This window comes from Electrophorus electricus, chromosome 3 (assembly GCF_013358815.1).
Source record: "Electrophorus electricus isolate fEleEle1 chromosome 3, fEleEle1.pri, whole genome shotgun sequence".
NCBI lineage: Eukaryota > Metazoa > Chordata > Actinopteri > Gymnotiformes > Gymnotidae > Electrophorus > Electrophorus electricus.
In genome coordinates, this window is record NC_049537.1 from 31,178,645 (window position 1) to 31,202,056 (window position 23,412).

Here is a 23,412-nt window from a genome sequence, read left to right on the forward strand (position 1 = left end):
CAACTTGGCAGTGGTGGGGCTTGAATCAGCAACCTTCTGATTACAAGTCAAGTACCTTAAACACTGAGCTACCACTGCCATTCACTTTCAGTTTACTACAAAATTGTGTACATTGTGTCTGAGAGACTCACCCAAAATTATGTATTGCAATTTTTATTTCATTTGCTCAAACAAAACAATGTTAGCATGTAAGAAACTTCTAATTAACATGAACAGTATGGTACAATATGAATACTAAAATAGAAAAAAAAGAAAAAGCTGATGAACGCATTTCAGGGACATTCAGCTGAATTTTGTCCAGCATACACTTGAATAGTTCACTTAATACAGCCACTCCTGAAGATGGACGTCATAGTTGTAGACAACATTTCGATATTGTTATTCATCCGATTCCCACTACAGAAAATCGTTCATTTAGAGACCTAGCAAACATCCATGACTAACAAACCATACTGGAACACGATCGAAAAACTGAAACACAACCGAAAATGGCATGATGTGTAAATGCACTTTTTTCCCCCCCCAAACAAACTTCTTAAAATCTCCCTTTTAGACTTTATTAAAGCAAGATGCAAAACCAGAATGAGGTTATGACAAGCCTTATAATTATTACTAATAATTTTAAAAAATATTTGACATATTAAATGCAACTTCAGAACAAGGCACAAACCATGATCACAAACAGATTTATCCATGTATGAACTCAACCTCAATTGAAACATTCCACTTCCCTGACCGAAGGACCACGACTACTTCCCTGATGAGAAAACAAAGGCGGCTCGGGAGAGTGTGATGTTCAGGAGATTGTTACTATTGAACTTTGGTGAGCTTGCCACACTCTGGGTGGTGGCAGTGTTTTGACAGCAGTTTCATCATCATTTGAATTCTACAGATTTTAAAGTGCAGTCAATGCTGTAAACACTATGCAAGCTTTCTGATTCCTTGAGAGATCATGTTTAATGAAAAGGGTGGGGGGCATTTGTTTTGATCAAGTTCTATTAATGGTGTTTTGGGAGGGATTAGTAATCAAACAGCAATCATCATAAACACCTTGTCCAGACCAACCTTTCAAGCGCTCACACACAACCATGAGTTGCTTAGCAAATGTCTACAACCACGCCAGTGTTAGGAGAGGCAATTCATTTCCTTCCCCTGACTGTACACGGAATTTTTTTAGCTCACAAGAACTTTGATTTCCCCCCCCCCCCCCCCCCCCCCCCCCAACATAAAACTTCTAAAAATCAACTTCTGTGATTACAGTCTCATGGAGAATCAACAATGGCGGCCTTTCATTGTGAACAGAGCCATTTGAAAAAGAACAGAGGCAAATTGTGGGGGTATTGAAGGAGAGAGAAAGAACACCACATTCTACATGGCACAAAGCTATCTATCTGGAAACCCTTATCTTAGATAATCCTTCAAAACATATTCCTAACGTCTACAAGGTGGTGAAATTTCAATACAGAAAGCTAGAATTTACAGTCCAAGATCCTTTGCACCCTCAGTTTCTGAAATGAATCACAGTAAAAGGAACTGTTGTGTATCAGGGGTGATGAATTCATGAATTCTGGGAATTCGGTATGGCTATAATGCTGTTTTCAAGTACCAAACTGCTTTACAGTTGATTTAAAAATAAAAACTAGTATGCAGTGTGAGAATCATTCATCCACAGACTGGGGTCAGCGAGGATGCTTACAGCAAACACACATGGGCAAACAGAGTGTCAGTGCTACACTTATTGCTTGTAAACTGAAAACAATAATTGTCAATTTATTTTTCGTGGCAGCAATGTTTCCCATACCATTCACAACATCACATGCACTAAAATCAAGAGAAGAGCCTGCAATGAAGGGAAAACAGGTGTGTGTGTGTGTGTGTGTGTGTGTGTTGGGGGATGATTACTTCTCGTTAGCACTATCTACAGATGCGGTCTGGTTGATATTGATGTTAAACCATCACTTTGACTGAGAAGATTTTGGTAAAGAGCTACAACGGATTACAGTAGAAAGGCATTTTCCCCACCTGATCTTCCCCAATAATTTGCAACATACAAGACAAAGAAAAATATATGTAGTACAGTGGCTCATAAGACACACTTTTGAGCATTTCTTTCTGAAAAGGTATCCAGATAATTACCAAAACTGACCGAGACTCGTCATCCCAAGATTACGTGACTAAGCTACTTGATTGGCCATGGTGTACATTAGAAGAGACATAAATAACTTGCAGGTATCTTTTTTTTGTCTTTAATGTACATATTCAGGTTAAAATAGTATCAGGAAGACAAGCTTTACAAAGTCCTGCAGCGATAAACTCTACTCAGTCTTTCAGTGGGTCGTTTGTCCTGACTCTAAAGTCTCCCTCACCGAGGCAAGGCAAGACAGGCCCTACGTCCTCCTGCCAACTCTCGTCAACGCCCTCCAACTAAATAAGCCTGCCCTTCACCAAGCGCTGTGCCAAAGAATGAATGTCATCTGCTGGATATACAGTGTCACTCTTCGTTGGTTAATACAGTATGTAGTTTAGTAATGGTTTTTCTTCTGCGATTATTTCCCCATCATTCTACGATAAAGAGCCACCTTTTGCATATTGACAGTCACTTCTTAAGACTGGCTCCGCCCCCTGGGTGGAGCAACAGGGGAGTGGGGGTCACCCACAGCCTTTGTCCACATCCTCCTGGGCCCTCCCGCACTCCTGCTAGGTTTCCGTGTGCCCTGAATGGCGTCCCCCCCTAACTCTTCTTCAGAAATAATATGGTTATTGTTATCACCACTGCTTAAAAATTTTTTTGTGAAATTTCAATTTTCGTTGCTTTTGAGAAAGGTGTCGAAACTGGAGTTGGCCTCAAATGAAGGGGCCATGGTTGGACAACACGTGGCATCCCCCCTACGCAGAGTTGGACTTGCCCAGCTCCTCCCTGATCACTGAAACAGAGAACCATGCAGTCATGACACATTCAGAGCACATGACACGTTCCTAGTAGATTAGACTACACTAGGTTAGATTTAGATTATGCTAAAAGATGAGGGACAGTCCAAGAACTACAAAATGTAGCCTACGATTAAAATCGATGACTGGTTTGGACCCAAATTCATTGTGTGTATCAGTTTAAAGACAGCATAGGCTAGAATTTTAATTATATTTGAGTGGGAGTAATACTTGAAGCTATATTTATTTATTTAATGCAATTTACCTAAATCTATGAAGCATGGTTTTAATTGGTTAGCAGTGAATTATGCAGTTTAAGATTCAAATTTAATACATTCAAGTTCCAAAACAATTAAACATAAACTACACATTCTGTTATTGAAGTCAACCAAATTAAGCTTTGGAAAATTTAAATTCAGACCGGAAATGTTAACAAAATCCCTAACGGTCTGAACTCTTAACTTAAGACGAATCCCCTCCCCGAATTATAATGAACCAGGTCTTTTTATGTTTCCATACTTTAAATTCTGCAAAGCACACTACAAATTGTATAAAAGCACATTACACATTGTATAAAAGCACACTGAAGTGTAAATGAAAGCCTGAATCTACTACGAGATATGTTACCATCAATTAGTTCTTCTTTCAGCTTTGACAGTTCCTTCCTCATTTCATCCAGAATATCCTGTAAAATAAAAATGTTAGTCTAGAACCACAATCTGTTAAGATTTTAATGTTAACAAGAGCTAAGAGATCTAAGATACAGATTACTAATGTTTACATGTCGATTAACTATGATGGTCATTATGCCAATTACAAACGTTAGAAAATGCTAGGTCAAACATGACAACCCATCTGTTTTTTTTAACTGGACAGAAGACCTGTTTCAATCTGTCATAGTCGATGGTATCTGCTGGCACGCCGTTGGCACTTGTAGGGCCGGTAGGAGTGGGCGTGGACCTCGGCCTGGGGAGGAAACGAACCGGAAACAACAGGCGCCAATTAACACGACTGCAGAACCACAATCACGTGTGCAAGTCAGCACCCAACCCTGCCGCAGCCTCAGGGGACACGCAGAAGGCTTTACCTGCCAGCTGGCACCGGAAACAATGTGGGAGGAAACTTTCAAATCTCAACCAACTCCATGGCTGAGATTTCAGGTAAATGAAATGCAAAGCTAGAAAAACCAGAAAAACCCTCACCAGAATAAAAAATTGTAAAAAAATAATAATAATAATAATTAAAAAAATTAATGCCTAATTAAGCAATCCAATTAGGTCACTTTATTCCTAAAAGTACTCGTAACTAGCCAACTTCTAAATGATACCAAATTTTGAAGTCTTGAAGTACAGTAAGAATAAATCAAAAATGTCTAGTAACTTGTATGGTTAATTCATGACAGTGTGAATTAAGTGAATCCACAAGTCTTACATGAATTTCTAGTGTACTCTGAAAATACATTCAAGACATTCAGCACAACCATATGACAGAACTATGTAGTCAGAGCATATTCAATATAGTCTACATATTTTGTTGATCATCATTTAGGCATCATAACCAAGGATGAAATCAGGCCAATTCAGGAAAGAAGTTGAGGTCATCTGGAAATGGGAAGGCGCATACAGTCCACACTGCCAGGCTGCAGGGAGGGAAGGCAGGGCATGCACGCGACCCAAGAGAGAGCCAGCAGTCTACACGCGACCCAAGAGAGGGCATGCAGTCTACACGCGACCCAAGAGAGGGCATGCAGTCTACACGCGACCCAAGAGAGGGCATGCAGTCTACACGCGACCCAAGAGAGGGCATGCAGTCTACACGCAACCCAAGAGAGAGCCAGCAGTCTACACGCAACCCAAGAGAGAGCCAGCAGTCTACACGCAACCCAAGAGAGAGCCAGCAGTCTACACGCAACCCAAGAGAGGGCCAGCAGTCTACACGCAACCCAAGAGAGGGCCAGCAGTCTACACGCAACCCAAGAGAGGGCCAGCAGTCTACACGCAACCCAAGAGAGGGCCAGCAGTCTACACGCAACCCAAGAGAGAGCCAGCAGTCTACACGCAACCCAAGAGAGAGCCAGCAGTCTACACGCAACCCAAGAGAGAGCCAGCAGTCTACACGCAACCCAAGAGAGAGCCAGCAGTCTACACGCAACCCAAGAGAGAGCCAGCAGTCTACACGCAACCCAAGAGAGAGCCAGCAGTCTACACGCAACCCAAGAGAGGGCCAGCAGTCTACACGCAACCCAAGAGAGGGCATGCACGTCACCCATGCCAGGGCAGCAGTCTACACGTGACCCAAGAGAGGGCGTGCACGTCACCCATGCCAGGGCAGCAGTCTACACGTGACCCAAGAGAGGGCATGCACGTGACCAAAGCCAGGGCAGCAGTCTACACGTGACCCAAGAGAGGGCATGCACGTCACCCATGCCAGGGCAGCAGTCTACACGTGACCCAAGAGAGGGCGTGCACGTCACCCATGCCAGGGCAGCAGTCTACACGTGACCCAAGAGAGGGCGTGCACGTCACCCATGCCAGCAGTCTACACGTGACCCAAGAGAGGGCGTGCACGTCACCCATGCCAGGGCAGCAGTCTACACGTGACCCAAGAGAGGGCATGCACGTGACCAAAGCCAGGGCAGCAGTCTACACGTGACCCAAGAGAGGGCATGCACGTCACCCATGCCAGGGCAGCAGTCTACACGTGACCCAAGAGAGGGCGTGCACGTCACCCATGCCAGGGCAGCAGTCTACACGTGACCCAAGAGAGGGCGTGCACGTCACCCATGCCAGCAGTCTACACGTGACCCAAGAGAGGGCGTGCACGTCACCCATGCCAGGGCAGCAGTCTACACGTGACCCAAGAGAGGGCATGCACGTGACCAAAGCCAGGGCAGCAGTCTACACGTGACCCATGACAGGGCAACAGTCTACAAGCTTCCATGCAGGCCTTCCACCCACCCACACACAGCCAACAAGGTAATCACCACAAGACATGATCCAGGAAATGGCCCATTATCAAGTAATCTTACAGGAAGGAACATGAATCCCATGAAGTGCAAACAAAGCACATAACACACAAAAGCGGAGCAGGTTGAGAACATCTACAGCCATGGGTCCCATTTTTATATTTTCTAAATAACTCTAGAATGTCTTCTGTAGGTTTCAGGCTCCACTGCACTCTGAAGTGAAACGTGGGGGCGTGGCTGCAGGCGAGATGCGGAGGTACACCGACAAAACGTTTATTGAGGACAAATTAAGACCCGCCCAAATGCCTGACACCGGGTGGGGAGTAATGAGGCCTTATCTTTGCAGCCGGCTGGGTGAGCTGGCAGAGTCTCACTGAACAGACACACTCCAGTGTTTTGGTGGTGTGCCGCTTCTGAGCTGTTGACACTACATATGCAGCCTGTTTTATTAGGAAACAAGTGCAATAGTGTCACTGCCCTGTGATGACTAAGAGGGGTTCCAACCTCAGCCTTTTCTTTTGCATTTAAAAAGATACTTTGAGCCCAATAAACAATCTAAATCTTGAACATCCATCAAACCTTCCAAGCACAATACAACAGTCTAAGAAATGAACTACATTTCCCAACAGATAAACTGATGCCTATATAACAATCCTTTTTGTAAAAAAATTGGAGGCATTGTTTTATTTTATTTTTTTTAAAAACAGAATAAAACAATAAGAACCTAATTTTAATAACCCAACTGAAAATACCCTTCAGTGTTGGCATACATACATACATACATACATACATACATACATACTGGATGGTGATTACGTTGTTGGCAAAACTGGCAGCTTTGTTTATTTGTAAGTGGAAATAGTTGTAAAAAGACAAAAGCACCAACCTTCACCCTAAAAACTCACTAGCAGCACAGGCTAAAAAAAAGCAAAAAGGAGCTACCAAACTCAGACTTGTATACCTGTTTAAGGAATCAGAGCACTTCTCAGCACTCATCTGATTTCGCCACGGCGCGTCCCGTCTGTGAGGGTAAAGAGACTAGCTGGTCAGAAATAGCCTTTTACAACATGCAGAAGTGTTGGACTGAAAACAGCACACCATGTACAGTGAACCGGTGTGTCCCACTGCAATCACACCTTAGCAGGGGACCCCTGGTCTGTCTGGCACAACACAGTAGCTGCAGGAAACTTTCAGATTCATTACAAGAAATGTACAGCTGAATAGAACAATAAACTGTTAGTCAACAAACAAAAGTGGTGGAATTTTAGATTTACGAAAAAAGGAACTTTTTTTTGTGGTTCTCCCCCCCAACCAATGTATATGAGAACATTGGACATTTCTGATCCTGGGAGCCACGTTGAGCCAGCACTTGACCTTAGTACTGTTAAAAATGTCTCCACTGCAGAAAGCCCATCCCACCCCCTGCTTCTGCCATGCAGCTCCTCACTGAAAGCACGTGAGACAAAGCAGTAGCTGCAAAAGGTGGGGTAGCAGCTCAAGGTCTGCTGGGCTCGCCGTTTCCCCGTTCTGGTGCGCAAGAAAACGTGCGCAGAAATCCTCTCACATGTGCAGAGAATTTCATGGAAATATTCTTATATATATTTTCTTGTGTTACCTTCCAATAACTGGAGATTTGCTGCCATTCATGGGGTTTGTCCTCTCCCAAGGCTTCCTGGGCATGTCTGCGGGATGAAATGGAAAATAAACAAATAAATACAACAGCCACTGCAAAAGAAATGCTGTACAGCTCTTTACTGAAAGCATGTGAGAAAGCAGTAGATGCAACAGGTGGTTCACGTGAGCTTGTCCGTTTGGGTGGCGTTCGGGACTCACGCCAGCGCCTCACCTGGGGTGCTACAGGCCGAGACCTTTGGAGCCATGGTTACCTCGATTTCATCCTGTCAGTGAGCCAATGAAGAGACAGCACTTTAGTGGCACTCACAGCAATAATTCCTCAGGACCGTGTCGGAAGCGGCTCAGAAGGAGACACAGACAGCAGGCGTGAAAGTTTGGTTTGTGTCACTCACCGTTTTCTGCTCAGGCTCTGGTGATGAGCCCTTTTCTGCGATTCTTCTTCTGCATCAGGCAAAAAAAATGTTTAGTGTTCATACCGCATTTTACAGAAGTGAGAATGACTACATGAGACTTGAATGCCTACTGCAATTAATTTCAGAATCGCTAATTTTCAACGATTTTTCTTTACTGCTCAAGGTGCATGCATTTGTCCTTGGCTGTTGACTTTGCTAAGGCCTAAAGCGCCGGTGTGTTGCAAAGAGAGGACGACCTCCTGGCCAGCAGGGCGCTCATCTCCTCCATCAGGCCTCCACCTCCAGGAAGAGGGCCGTTCCCTCGGGCCGCTTCCGACTTGGCCCCACCCGCACCACCCACGGCGGTGCAGGACGGCTCTTCGTTCTGTAGCAACACAGGGCAACAGGACAGGCTCTGAGGCACAGCGGCTCTGCGGTGGGGTCACGTGATCAAAAGGATTACGGGCTACTTGAGGCTGGTGACTGAAGGTCTTTCAGTGTAAACAATAAGTGGTTGTTTTCGTTAAGGGACTTAATTGTCTTCTGTGTTTGGTTATAGATCATTTAAATGGTAGGACAATTTTTGGTTGGTGGTGAATTGGATTAGAAATAATCTGTCCTTGCTGCCAGACTGAGGCTTTTCAGGTCTCACAGGGCTCAGGAAGGTCTTACCCGTGGCACCTTCCTCAGCTTGGCTCCGGCAAGCGCAGCGGCCAGGCCGGAAAACGGCTTTTCTTCGGCGGTAGGTGAGGGGCTGAAGGGACCAGGGGGCAGGGGCGGAGCTGGGGGCGGGGCAGGGGGCAGGGCAGGGGCCTGGCTCGAGGGTGGCGGCCCAGGAGGAGGAGGCGGGCCTGTGGGGGTGAGCGTGGGAGGTAGAGGAGGTGGCGGCGGGAGAGGTGGCCCGGGCGCAGGGGGGGGTCCGGCAGTGGTGGGGGTCACAGTGGAGCCGGGCGGGAGTGGTGGCGGGGTAGGTGGTAGTCCCTGCGCTGGATCTGTGTGGGAGGAAACAGAACCACTCAGAACTCTCAAAAAACGCCCCCTCCACCAAGACGTCATGGTGCTCTTCCAATACTGCACCCCAGTAACGACCTTTAAGAAGCTGGATTTAAAAGGGTTTGATCTGACCAGTTTTAACATGAACTTTAAGATGACGTTAGCATAGATCACGTGAACATAAAGACAACTATTACATGGTTTTAACATCTAATGAAAAAGTTCTCGAAATGTAATAATCAGCTAAAAAAATTAAAATTTAAAAACCCCCAAATATTTCCTCAGAAGGGACAGTATTAGTGGTCAACAAGGAAAGCTCATTCTGAAACCCCAAGACATACAGAATCAGTACGATAAACGTGAACGCTTCAACCACTCATCACTCGGTTGTCTGCACAGAACCTCAACACACCAGACCACGATTCAAAAGAGCACCGTGCAGGGGGTGTGGCCTGTTGCTGCTGTCATATTTATTCTGCAGTATGTTGATAAACATGTGTGGGGTTTTTTTTTGTTTTTTTTTTTAAACATGTACTCCACACCCTTCACATCGTAACATGAAGACATCAACTAATATATAGAAGGCAATCATTAGAGGTATAGCAAATAGGAAAATTGCTGTTCTTTCTTGCTTATGAATATGAATTTGCTGCTATAGGCCAGTTTAGACAACCTCCTGATATAAAGGACGTATTTTTTTGTGCCAATTTTAAGTTGCAAATGCAGGTCCTGTTTCACAAAAGACTTTACTTGGAAGAAAGGAAGTTTGCTGAACTGTTGTTCCACCAATACTTTTACAACAGTTCTCTACATAAAACAGTTTAACTCATTTTATATCAGGACAAAGTTATCAGTATGTACAAATCTGTAAAAATATAGCGGTAGCTACATTTTAATTAAATTATCAGTATTGTATACACTCAATGGCCACTTTATTAGGTGCACCTGACTAGTACCAGGTTGGACCCCCTTTTCTCCTTTAGAAATGCCTTCATTCTTCATGTTGTGGAATCAACAAGTTGAGGGAAACGTTCACTCATCAGAGATATCGGCATCATGGCATTATGCAATTGCTGCATGTTCATGGTATGAATTTGCCATTCCACCACATCCCAAAGGTGCTCTATTGGATTGAGATCAGGTGGCTGGAGGACATTTGAGCACAGTGAACTCATTGTCCTGTTCAAGAAACCAGTTTGAGAGGATTTGAGCTGTGTCATGGCGTGTACTCCTGCTGGAAGTCATCAGAAGATGGGAACGCTGTGGCCATAAAGGGATGAGGGTGGTCAGCATCAATACTCAGGCAGGCTGTGGCATTTAAAATGATTCACAACTGGTATTAAGGGGTCCAAAATGTGCCAAGAACATTACACCACCAGCAGCATGAACTGTTGACACAAAGCAGGATGGATCCATGCGTTCATGTTGTTTACACCAAATTGTGACCCCAGCATCCAAATGTCGCAGCAGAAATTGGAGACTCATCAGATCAGGCAAATGTTCCCAATCTTCTACTATCCAGTTTGCATGAGCCTGTCTGAGGTGTAGCCCCAGGTGCATGTTCTTAGCTGACGGGGGAGGTGTGCGGTGTGCTCTTCTGCTGCTGTAGCCCATCTGAAGTGTTGCCATTCAGAAAGGCGTTTTTGCCCAGAGGACTGCTGCTCACCAGATATTTTCTCTTTTTTGGACCATCTCTGTAAACGCTAAAGATGGTTGTGGGTGATCCCTGATGATCAGCCATTTCTGGAATATTCAGACCAGCCCATCCCGCACCATCAACCAGGCCATTTTCAAAGTCACTTAAAATCACCTTTCTTCCTCATTCTGAGGTTTGATCTTCAGCAGGTCTTCTTAACCATGTCTACATGCCTGAACGCATCGAATTGCTGTCATGTGATTGGCTGATTAGATATTTGCATTAGTGATGCACCCCATACAGTGGATGTTGAGTGTATTTAAAAGCGCAATAAACACACCAAAAACCACCAACAATACAAAGAATTTCTAAAGGACTAACTACTGACATGAATGTGGCAACATCCAGTACCAGTTGTTTATCAAATATACGAGTTTACTGTGCCAGAACACAGCAATGTAGTTGGAGAGGTTTATCGATATAAACGGACAAAACACTAATGCCAAAAAAATAAATAAAAAATGTATAACTTATGGACATATAGACTATAAAAGTGATGGCACAAGTGTGACTTCAGAGGCGAATCAAAGCCCACTGCAGAGAGGGAGGGCTTGAGGTCACAACACTCACTCATACCATGCCAAACCACACAAACAAGCATCCAATAATAAATCAGTCCAACCTTAAAGACACGTAGGGCAGCAAAACTGAACACACGCAAGGCACCGAGCTGAGAAGCTCCGCCCCCGTCCAGCAAAACAGCCAAATGATGGCTGTGGCCAATCATCGAGCCAGCCTCACCCCACCCCGCCCCCCCGAACCCACCCCGCCCCTCCCCATTTAGTGGGTTAGTGGAGGTGGAGAGTCAGAGAGAAGAGGCCTTACCCGGCTGGCTGGGGGTGGAGGGCTGAGAGGCCGGCTCTGAAGTAGAGGAGTCTCCCAGCAGCGAGATTACAGAGTGCTCAGCAGAGGCATGGGAGGCTGTGAAAGGAGAAGGGAGAACAGGAGGCAGGGGTGAAGGACAGGACACACGGGGAGCGATGGGGCCACTGTGGGGCAGGGGCGGGGCAGGGGGCGGAGTCGGGGGTGAAGGGAGTGGCCGGCCCGACGCCAGGGAGGAGGCGTGGTAGGGGGCGTGCGCAGGCGGCCCGTTGGGCGCCGTGGGCGAGGGCGGTTTCTGGCAGAGAGGGCTGGGGGCTGGGAGAGCAACCAAGGGCCGAGGGCCAGTGGCCTTACCAGGGGGACTGCTGATCATGACGGGGGGAGAGGGTGGGAGTGGAGCGAAGTTTGTGGCTGAGCTAATCACTGGTTTGGTAGGAGGGGCTGGAGGAGGAGGCGGGGCCGTGGGCAGAGCCGGCTGGCGACGAGGGATGGTGGCGTAATGGGGCAGCACCGGATGAAAGGCAGAGCCTAAGGATGTGGCGAATCGGGAGGCGGAGTGGCGCAGCGGAGGAGTGGGAGGCGTGGCTATGGAAGGCGACCCAGAAGGGGGAGGGTAGTCGGGTGTGCCGGAGGAAACTGGTGAGGCTGGAGTGGAGGTGGTGGTCTTGGCATAGTCTGGAGGTGGAGGGGAGTAGAGGGTGCTCTCAAATGCTGAACATGTCAGACAACACGTACAGGAGGGGAGAAGCAGAGACCGTGCAGAGGGCAAGAAACACGGAGGACGGAGAGAGAAAGGGAGGAGAAGGAAAGAAGACAGAAAAGGGGGCAAATGAAGCAGGAAATCCAGCAGACCGACATCCAACACCAACAACGCTGCGCTAGTCCTCTCTGTGACAACATTAGTACAATCGGTTAGCTGTAGCACAAAGCCATCAACAAATCTGTCAGTGAGGAATCAATCCAAGGACACAAGGCCCACCGAGTTACCGTTGCTCACTCGGTACTTTCAGGAGCCAGGGGGGTTAAACGGGACCTTGCTGTCGCTCCTGAAGGCACTCCGTGTCATTAGTGGCTGTGGAGTCAACAGACCCACAGGAGTTACATGTCAGTTGCATGTCATTCATGCCATGCCACCAACACTCTTACCAGCACACAGACTCAGCAGTTTGTGAACTTTGAAACCTACAAATTTAAAAAGCATCTTGCAGAAATCCAAAGCTAGATTTATTGACTCATTTGTGGACCATGTTCGGTAATCTCTGTTGTCCATGATGTGCCATTCGATCAAACTCAATACTAATCCAACAATAATCTAAGAAGTGATGGATTGGTATTGTCAGTAGTACACAAAAACTCAAGACACTAGCAGCACAGGGCCTCATCACCCCTTTACACAATAAGAAAAAGAGGACAGGCCACATGAAAATAGAAAATTTATTTAGGTGCAATATTTACACAATAGAGCTCAAGCCATTAATTTGAGGGACACACAAATATTGGGAGCCAATATACAGTCATCAGTAGGCGAGGGTGTGCGAAGGTGTGCGTGTCTGCCATATGCTAATTTAGCCCTCGTTGGTTCTGCTCTAGTGACTCTTGTAAGCAGCTCCAGACACACAGACACCGCCTGCATCGCGCCCCCCCCCCCACACACACACACACACACACACACAATCCCCATCAGTTGTCTACTCTCCAACACTAGACTGGGATTTTACCCTGGAGCTGCTGGACGAACCTCCTGACCCGAGGTGGCCCAGCTAAACCCTCTCCCAACCACGTTGTTGTGGGCTGCAGGAATCAGCCTCATGGCCCGTGCTCATTAGGGCAGCGTACAGAAACACTCCCTGGAACAGCAGCATGACAGCGTCATGACTCTACTCACACCAGTGCAAAACAGTGTTTGCACTTCTACATAATGGCAGTTTTTCTCTCGCAGTGTCTATGTTTCTGTATTCTAGTGTCTCTCTACACAAGACTTCAGAAGTTCCTGCTCCGTTTTTAAAAACGAGCCCATTTCCCATAACTAATGGACTTGTGTACATGAAAATAGCCGGCGTTCAACATTCTGCAAACAGACCTGCAAAACTTGAAACTTACTGAAATTTTCCAGACGTGAATGACACTACAACTCTCATCCATCTTATTGTATCTGCTATGGAGTTTATTTTAGTAAACTGGTTAAGTTTAAACGATGACCTCTCAGAGTTAAACACAGATATGAAAAAGCTGCAATAATCAATCTAATAAATGAATCCAAGGCCAATGTATGAGAGACGATCCTGAATTATTGGTATTCCAAAGATCGATTCACATGTTCAAAGAGGAAGTTTTTTTTTTTTTTTTTAATACAGCTCGCTTTACAAAAATGCAATTTAAGACCACTCTCTTCAAAAGTATCATAATGACTCAGGACCAGTCCTGCAAGGTCATGTGCATCCCAGTGAGAGTAGACCCCAGACATGCTGTGTTTGTTATGGAATAACACCTGCACCACCTTTGGAGTATTTTAACCAGGGCAAAACACTTGGAAGTCTGGGAAATGTAGTGCATCTCCATTAACTGCACACCTGCAGCACAGGTCTGGCACATTAACCCAGGTGTCGTCTCAATCTTGATTTATGTTGTGACTACTGTGTATGCCAATCTAGAGGTCATAACACAGCGTGCGCACACACACACACACAAACACACACACTGTCCAGGCTTAGTCATGTTTCAAGCTGCTTGTACGAGCTGTTCCAACCTAGAGACAGATGGGGGACATCGGTAGGAGAGAGCCAATTGTTCTGTTAAAAGACGAAAGGCAGGAGGGCTCTTTCCATTGATTCTCAACATTAGTGTGCATCAGCGAAGGCTGAGAAAACACTACGGGCTGGTGAGGTTAAACAAATTAATAAAATAAATAAATAAACAAAATGCACATAGAAAAAAAACTCCAGAAATTATTCTATAAAAGCTTGAAAGAGCTGCGGCTTTAAAATGTAAGTAAATACAAGACCTTCAAATATGAAAGCCCTTTCCTGACTCCACACCACTCACCTGCACGATCAGCGCTAAACCAGGCAGCTCTCGGCTTGCCGAGCTAAAACGCTGGATAGATGCTGGGAAAGAAGCGTGAAGGTACTCACCGGCGTTGGAGACGCGTCGCCCTCTCTCCCATTCCATCTGTTCCCGCTCCAGACGTTCCTGCTGCTCCCGCTCCAGGCGCTCCTGCTCAGCACGCTCTCTTTCCAGGCGCTCACGCTCCAAGTGCTCCCGCTCCAGCATTTCACGCTCCTGGCGTTCCCGCTCCAGACGCTCGCGCTCCTGACGTTCCCGCTCCAGACGCTCGCGCTCCTGACGTTCCCGCTCCAGACGCTCGCGCTCCTGACGTTCCCGCTCCAGACGCTCGCGCTCCAGACGTTCCCTCTCCAGACGCTCTTGCTCCAGACGCTCGTTCTCTTTCTGACGTTGCAGCTCCTGTAGCTGCCTGGGTGAGTGTAAGCAGAGAGGACCGGATGAGCGCTCACCAACACAGTGTAACACACACTGAGTAACAGAGCCAGGAGCAACCACCCAACACACAGGAGACGAACCCTTAACCACACACAATATGTCACTGTCTATTTCGAGAGAAAAGAATCTGTTAAAACAGCACAAGAAAACGTTCCTGCGTTGATGTCAAATCAAGGACGTTTGAGGGCAACACATCATGATAGTCGTCCACATCAATCTGATCATTTTTCAGCAGGAGACCATTCTTGGTGGCATTTGTAGGTATATACAGTGAAGAGCATTAAGGAAGTGTTTTCAATGCCCCAAATCACAAAAGAGAGGGTTTGAAAACAACAGATTATGATCAGATACAAAATAAAATACTCACAGTGAGGTAGGTATTTAACAGAGCAATGCCCATAATGTTCAGACAAGTAATACAATATTCCCTTCTACAGGGACATCGATAAATTTTGTCTGCTCAAATGTTTACCACATCCTGGCAATATCAGCATATTATTTTTGATAAAAGGGCACCCTTATAGGTCTTTATGAGGCTACCTTCATCAAAAGTGCTCGACGATCTTTATTTTAAAGATCATTATTAACTCCTTAAGATAACACGCAATTCAAATCTGTTAGGATAAACTGTGTTGCAGCAGTGCAGCAACACAAACACTAGAGGGCAGTACGCACACGTGTATGTAAACAGGAAGCAAACGTCCCAATCAGCATTCTGATAGGCTACTGTCTGACCGGCAGGACTGAAGTCTGTGGTGATGGGGCAGGTCTTTTGAGAGTCATGGCAAAATCAACCTAAAGTATATTCTTAAAACAGACAGCCCGTGTCATGGGAAATCAACACAGCTCAGCTGAAACATTCTGCCAGTCATCTTCTAAAGGCAGGGTGTCTGCATGAGAACTACCAATATATTACTTTTACTAATGAAGTTGGAATCTGTACCAAATTACACAGGGGATAAAACCAGATTTGGGTACTGGGAGGTTTATACGTTGTGTGAGGTTTCCATGACAGCCAAGATACAGTGCCTACAAAGGACTAAGACTTCTGACATCAGAATGTCAGTTTGCTGCAAAATTAGTAGCAGTATCCCATAATTTATCAGGCTAGGCATCTTGATTTTAGTCAGAAAGCCACATATGGGATACCCATGTCTTTGGGTACACAGGAAAATGGTGAAAGCTGTCTGAATGCTCTTCTGTGCTTTTAAGACCTAAGACACGTTCTGTGAAAAGGAACGCATGCGTCATGTGTTTGGATCTTGTTGGGATCGCCTCCCAAAACTTCCATTCAACACTTTTCCCAGGGAAGGTGCTGATGCAGCATCATGACTCCACACGCTCCAAGGACCTGAGCGAGATGGGAAAAACACACCTCTCCACGTCACAGTCCCCTGCCTGGGAGCGAGCTCAGGTGCCCTGGGGCTACAACAGTCAGCGTTGCACCTGCTACCACAGACGGCTGCATCCTTATCTGATCTCACTTCAAACTCAGCCACAAAAAACCTGATCTGAGTTTGAGCACTACCAGCTCAAAACGAAGGTGAGCGTGATTCATAGACGAACACCTGACTATAACCACAATCCCAGACCATGTCTGGCAACGTCATTCCTCACAAAAATACTCCATTCACCTTTTCTTGCTTCACCTCCTAATTGTCTTCAAGCTACATTTAATGAGCTTCAAAACACCAGAGCAACGATTACATCTGAATTCCTGTTAATGAAGAATCCACAGGGTACCAGTGTACTCCTTCAAACAGGTCTCCCCTCCTGCAGCACAGTCTACTGGCCCAGTTCTCCAAAGTTCCACGTCTTAGCTGCCTGCACCAGGAGCTCCCAGCAGACCCTCCTGGTCCTGAGCTACTCCATTAGGAAGTGCTGTGATGGCAGATGTGGCCCACTGATCGTCCCACATCCCCAATGCCCCCAATCCCTGCCAAGCCTGAAACACGCTCTGAAGTAATTAAAGAGCGCGGAAGCCTTGCAGGGAAGCCCTGCAGAGATCGGGGGAAACGCACCGCTGTGGAGGACAAAGTAGCCACTCTGGGGCCAGCCGTTGGTCACCCTTAGTCAGGGATTAGAGCCGTCCAACCACAAAGAAGATTGCTGACAGAACACTGGAATAAAAAAAGCCCTGCCTAAGCACAGTCAGTTGGTAGTGGAGCGATGTTTAATTTGAGACTGGTGGAGGGCAATCAGCACAGACGCAGTGTTGGTAGTACCTGCTGTAGGGAAGGATAGCGTGTTATGATGCAACCTAGGAGCAATCCCCAGATTGATGCAATTAGGATCATAGACGACGGTACAAAGGTCACTCAAAAATGAAGAGGGAAAAAAAGGAAGAACATCTGCAAACATTCCCTTTTACAAGGTCACCCAAACTAGCAAAGCTGGGAAACTGGCAAGACCCTTTGGAAAAGAACAGTCACTCACACACACACACACACACGTGTATCTTCTATTATGTTTTCTATTTTGAAATCTGCTTCAGCTACAAACCACATCTTTAAAAAAATACAGCCACCACTTCTGAACAAGACAGAACCAATTGAAAGCATCCTAGAGGAAAAGATTATATAAATAAATATTTACGGGCACCTCGCACCATGCTGCTGCTTGCATGCATGCACGCGATTATATTTCTAAATAAAGACCAACGCTCTGGAGAGGAGAAGCCATGGAGACGGGTACGAGTGCTTGATTTCAGGGGGTTTTTTCATCATTATTTTGTTTTTTTGTATGATGGGTTTGTGTGAAACTAACAAGCACCGTCTGCATTCTTCCACATTCACGTAATCAGGACAGCGTGTATGTCATTAATCCCGAGCAGGTCAGGTCACTTTAGGCCAAAAAAAAGAGCTGGTATACTGAATTACTTCGAGTCTTTAATCAAATCTTCTCTTCAGTAAGTACCAGCACAGCTCTGCAGCTGGGTTTCATAAATGGAGGAGAGAGAGAGGGAGAGAGAGAGAGAAAAAGACCAAAAACAACTGCATTTCGTTTAATTATAGTGGCTGAGAACCATCTAACATTTACATATTGGCTATTCTTTTCAGTGGTTTCCTTTCACTGTCAGCTCAGTACCATCTGCTCATCAGAGAGACCATCAGAGAGCCTAAGTATGTTCACTGAGGAGCTGGGGAGAAGTAATGACGTGAGCTTATGGAGATGACACCCGGTGGAGACCAGGAAGGAGGCCGCAACCAGACTCCAGCACAAAACTCATTACAACACTCACCACTTACGAATCAAAACAATCCACAATTCTCCAACAATTTCCTTTCTTCTGCTAAAAGCAAGCGGGATCTCTCCCATATGCTTCCTGTTCCCAACTGGGAGAAAGGACTTCAAAGACGTGAAGCATGCTCTAGATCCATTTGCTGGCGTCTCCATTCCTGACATCCGTTGCCAAGGAAACAGTAGCTATGGGAGTGTAGGCGGCACACAGCCTGAATCGGAACGTCTTCCAACAACTTACTACAACAGAGTCAAAGGCAAAGTTGCTTCATTTTATTTCAAGAAACACTATAGCCATAAAAGATGGACAGGTGTCTTCCACAAAACCTGCACTGATGAACAGAAGCAGATAAGAAAATGTGAGCTTAAGTAAACATTTTAATGTGTTTGTTCCATTTATTTTATTCCATGCTATAATTACCTGATAGCATTTCAGCTGGGAATGCATTAGTAAGATCAGTCAGTCTGAAGGTGAAAGGCTTTAGAATAGACTCCTTGCTCTGGAGTATGAATTACTATGGGTAAATTTATTTTAGAAACTATATTCATATAAAATGTACTGTGTAAAAAAACTAACACACACACAGACACACACACACTCCATAAATTGGTTATAGTGACAAGACTGACCCAGAAACATCGTTAATTGACTTGAGGCCAATTTTGTCAGAATGGTTTCGCACTTGTCTGTGTGGATTCCTGCCAAGGCAGCCATATGGAGTCCTTTGACTTTACATGCCAACAGATTTCAGACCCAGCTCAACAATGTCCCTTTCCAGATATAGAGAGAAAGAACTCCATCTAACCCAGCAGAGGTGAAGTGAGAGCAGAGAGCAGCACATCTGATCAGAGTCACAGAGCACGCTGCAGTCTGCTAGATCATACAGATCTCCTGAAACACTGAAGCGATCTGTAGCTGTGCCTCTGCTCTCTCTGATAAGCACTCTGGAAGAAAGATGGGGAACTGGCTTTGGTGTACGTGCCTGACAGATGTGTGGCAGACCTGGATCAGCGTCCAACCAGTGAGTTCCACCATTCCCATTATATCACTTCATATGATGAAAACTTCAGCTTTTGTCCACATAAACCGGGAACATCCCGGCACTGGCAAAGCGGGGTATCCGCTTTCCTAACTGCACTCGCAAAGCAGCAAGAGGGCCTCAAGCACAGTGAGTCATTGGATGATGTTGGGTGACTGAACAGGTTACCTGGACACTGGACCAGCTCTCGAGGTCCTACAAGAGCCTCTTGCACGCTCGTTCCAGAATGCCAAGAGCCCCCACATCAAAGATCACGCCTCTGGCAACACACACGGCCGCTGGAAATACTCCACTCCTGCAGTCTCCCCTCGTCTACCCCACGTCTCTCCCCCTCTCCCCTCGTCTACCCCACGTCTCTCCCCCTCTCCCCTCGTCTACCCCACGTCTCTCCCCCTCTCCCTCCCCCTCTCCCCCACGTCTCTCCCCCTCTGCATCTCTCCCTCTCTCTCCTTCTCCCTCTGTCATTCTCTCCCTCTTGCTCTCAAATATTTCGCATAATCACTTCTGTCAGTTCTCCAAAAAATAAGAGGCAGTGAGTGACCTTCTGAAACGATCTCTCCCCCGACACCAGATACAGAGCTAACCGTCAGTCTCAGCCTGTCACCTAATTATAGCGGCTTGACAAAAAGTCATTAAGGCCTAGCAGGGCCACTCAGGCATCCCTGATAGCAAGCAGGGACCTCGACAGCCATTTATAAACACACTCGCGCCAGAGTCATTCCGTTACAGCTCCCCTGACCGGCCGGCATTGTATTGGGTTTGCATCATGTGATGACATCAGGCTCTGAGCATCCAGCCACTTCCATTGACTGCAATAGCTAAATATGGCTGTGGGCTGAAGGAGGGGTAGGGTACTGGAGGGGAGGCTGGAGTCCAGTTCTGTTACACACACTCAGACATTCCTTCGGAGAGTCCAGGGCCCCACGGCTGGAGAGGGACCCTTATATGGAATGTTTACACCACACAACGCTGACGAGTGCAAGCTCTTCGACACATGCAACGGACACTTGGGTCCATAACAGGAGCGCGTCTCGCACACAGTTCCTGTGTGGCCCCAGGTATTAGTCAGAGAAATAATCAACAAAAAAGCATGACATCAACATGTGCACAGAGATTCCGGGACTGAAACAAGAGACTGCTTCATCAGACGTCCTCTGTTTCTCTTACACGCTGTCTGGATGGGATGTGTGGCCCAATCAGAAGATGACTTGAGTGCATGTGAAGCCAAAATATCTTTAAACACTTAAATTGTTTCCCCCTCTCTGAACATTTATGAACTTGACATGCAATTAATGGACATGATTCAACTAATACCCTCCTTTTCCCTTAATCACAGAGCTATCGTGGCTGTAACATCTCCAGGATAAAAGGCTGTTCTGTCATGCTCTATCCTGCTGTTTCCCGCTGTCTGAAAGTAAAGTGATTTGTGAAAGCACCTGCAGAACTAAGGCTGCTGCTGCCAATCATCCTGCTTCCCCATTTCATCCTACTCCGTCCTGTTGATTAGACCTCTGATCTTGTCCACACGCTTGCATTTAACAGGACCTGGCCCACCATTGGATGCTCACCTTTCCTTTTTTTCTGCCCCATCCAACCCTTTCAACCAATCGCAGCTCTGAGTGTGAGTGGATGACCTAGGCGGGTTCTGTTTGGTGACTGAGGATGGGTTCCCGTGCTACTGCGTCACCTACACCGGGCTGAAGTTGAGCGACACCCTTACGCAAGAATGGCAGTGAAAGGGCTGGACTGGTTGAGGTCCACTGATGATGGTGAAACCCTTCATCATCATCAGACAGGCCATGAGACATGCTGAGGTCACACATCCATTCAGTGGTGCGGTCTCCCTCCATATGAGAGTTGGGTCACACTTCACAGCCAAATGGAAATGTAGCCATTGGAAATGCAGGTACAGAACACTAATGCACTGGGAAGGGAATGGTCACATGACCAAGGCCGCCTTCACTGGGCTTTAGCGGCAGGTTTCAGGCTTTCTGCACCAGCTCTCGACACTCACTGCAGGAAAGATTCCTCAGCAACACCTCACTGAACACCAGTCTAGTTCTGCTTTAAAGCCCAAAGGGGAGGAAAAAAAAGCATCATTAAAATATTTTTTAGTATAACCAGCCAAGTTGCGGCGTCAGGCTTCAAAGAGGTCGCACTTTTGAATGAGGGTCAACGCACATGAGTGTCATGACCAATCTGTGAATCGGTCATCTTTTTAAGAGCGCAGGTTCAGGTTTATTCACATTTTCACCACTACTTCCGCTGCATTACAAGAGAAAGTTCATGGCTGACTCCGACAGTGAGGTCAGAGATACCTGCCGACTCCATGCTGCTTTGCCATAGAAGGATGTCAAACACCACCAATATGGATGACGACCAAAGGCAGGGTGTGTTGTAACGTAAGGGATCTTTTCAACCTTGGTCATGTTTTTTGGCTAAAACCATCCCTTCTTTTTAATGAGACACTCACCTTCTCTGCATTTCCATCTCCTCTGGTGATGGGCCATTCTGCACCTGAGGGCTCTGTTGTCTTGGCAACGTAGGGCCTGCAGAGAGAAACGAGAAAAAAAAATGGGTGTGAACATCAGCCAAAAGAACAAAGTTCAGGGCCAGGCGTGGCACACCACTGGTCCAGGGTCAGGACTGAGGACCAGCTGAGAACAGGGAGAACTTTTATCTGTTATGGAATCAGAGCTGACCAGAAGTGGGAGGGGGGGTAGGTCACTGATACGAAAGAAACACACAAGTCATCACGCACTGTACTCTCAGCAACCTCTAAATGAGAAGAGGTCAGGGTGTCAAACAATAATAGAAACAGCTTACAACACAAATCTACTGAATTAAAATTATTTTATAGAATCTGGTGTTCAGAGTACATCAGCTGACCAGTTGGTATGTTGTGGATGCAGGTTGAGAGGGTTAGTAACCCTATGAGATGCCCAAGTCCAACACAGATAGTCCTCACACACACACACACACACACACACACACACACACACACACACACACACACACACACACACACACACACACACACACACACACACACACACACACACACACACACACACACCCACCCACCCACACCCGCACCTTACACCTGCATCAATGCCCTTCCGAGCAGGAGAGAGGTTATCCGGCTACACGTCATCTCTGCGATTTTCTGGTAGGTCCACTCACGGTGGAACAGCAGAGGAAAAAGATCCATCAAGAGCACAAGTACACGGCAACGACTGCAGTACAGACCGAGCAAGCTCACGCACGTTGGATCAGCCTGCAGGCTGGGCATGCTCGTCCATGAAACTGAGAGTGACGTTACAGCGTCCCAAAAGGTCCACATGGCCTGTGTCAGAAATAAACGCGTCACTGCCACACACGTAAAAACACAACTACGGGGTTAGTACTGTAGTACTGTTCATATGTCAGTGGGGTCAGTAATTATATTTTGTTGCTCTAGCATTGTATTCCTGCAAAAATCATTTAAAATGAAAATATTATGCAGTGTGGCAAGGCATCTTAAATTGGGCCCTTGAAAACCTTTGTAGCCGCCATTTAATTTCAAATTAAATATACTGGAGTCAAAACAAAAATCTCATCACTATGCTGGATTATAAACCAAATGCAATCTCAACAACTTCAAAAACCTTTAACGGCCAGTATCTGACCACAGAGGAGCATTTTTATTGGACTACATGGACCTGGGCATGCAGTGCACAAGGCCATCTAAGCCACCCGAAATCCCAGTCTAAATCCACACAGCCGTTGTGTCTGATCTGAGCATATCCCACGCAATTGTCACAAATCCACACACACACACACACACACACACACACACACACACACACACACACACACACACACACACACACACACACACACACACACACACACACACGTCCTTGCAGTAACAATATTAAGTGCATTTAAACTACACCCGCAACCATTAGTCTCTCGGATGTTTTGACGTGCAAGCAAATTGCTCTGCATTCTTCAGGCTTTCACAGAACTGAAACAAACACTGCTCCCATAATGTCACAAGGTAAGCACCAATTACCAAGCCCACCAGCTCGGGCCAGCCGTCGTGGCACAGCCAATGAAACGTCCAACGTCCACAGCTTGGAGCCGTTTTTAACATGTCCACAAGGTCATAATGCCACTCTTAAAATCTCAAGCTCTCGTACCATGTGGCTGACCTCATCC

At 46.4% G+C, this 23,412-nt stretch overlaps 1 protein-coding gene across 10 annotated transcripts in view; it reads right to left on the minus strand.

Moving 5' to 3' along the window:
* Positions 1–1,212: 1,212 nt before the first annotated feature.
* Positions 1,213–23,412, minus strand: part of enah (ENAH actin regulator) — a 67,265-nt gene continuing 45,065 nt past the window's right edge. For 5 of the 10 annotated variants that reach the window (XM_035524725.1, XM_035524722.1, XM_035524723.1 and 2 more), the window contains 12 exons: positions 21,683–21,758; positions 14,563–14,903; positions 11,435–12,142; positions 8,593–8,912; positions 8,178–8,305; positions 7,921–7,969; positions 7,740–7,791; positions 7,509–7,575; positions 6,855–6,914; positions 3,810–3,894; positions 3,556–3,613; positions 1,213–2,924 (listed from right to left, as the gene is read on the minus strand). In XM_035524725.1, coding sequence (XP_035380618.1) covers positions 2,887–2,924; positions 3,556–3,613; positions 3,810–3,894; positions 6,855–6,914; positions 7,509–7,575; positions 7,740–7,791; positions 7,921–7,969; positions 8,178–8,305; positions 8,593–8,912; positions 11,435–12,142; positions 14,563–14,903; positions 21,683–21,758 — 1,982 coding nt within the window. In that variant the 3' untranslated portion in view covers positions 1,213–2,886. The remainder of the gene's footprint in view (positions 2,925–3,555; positions 3,614–3,809; positions 3,895–6,854; positions 6,915–7,508; positions 7,576–7,739; positions 7,792–7,920; positions 7,970–8,177; positions 8,306–8,592; positions 8,913–11,434; positions 12,143–14,562; positions 14,904–21,682; positions 21,759–23,412) is intronic. The other 5 variants (XM_035524728.1, XM_035524726.1, XM_035524724.1 and 2 more) reach the window with 5 other exon arrangements.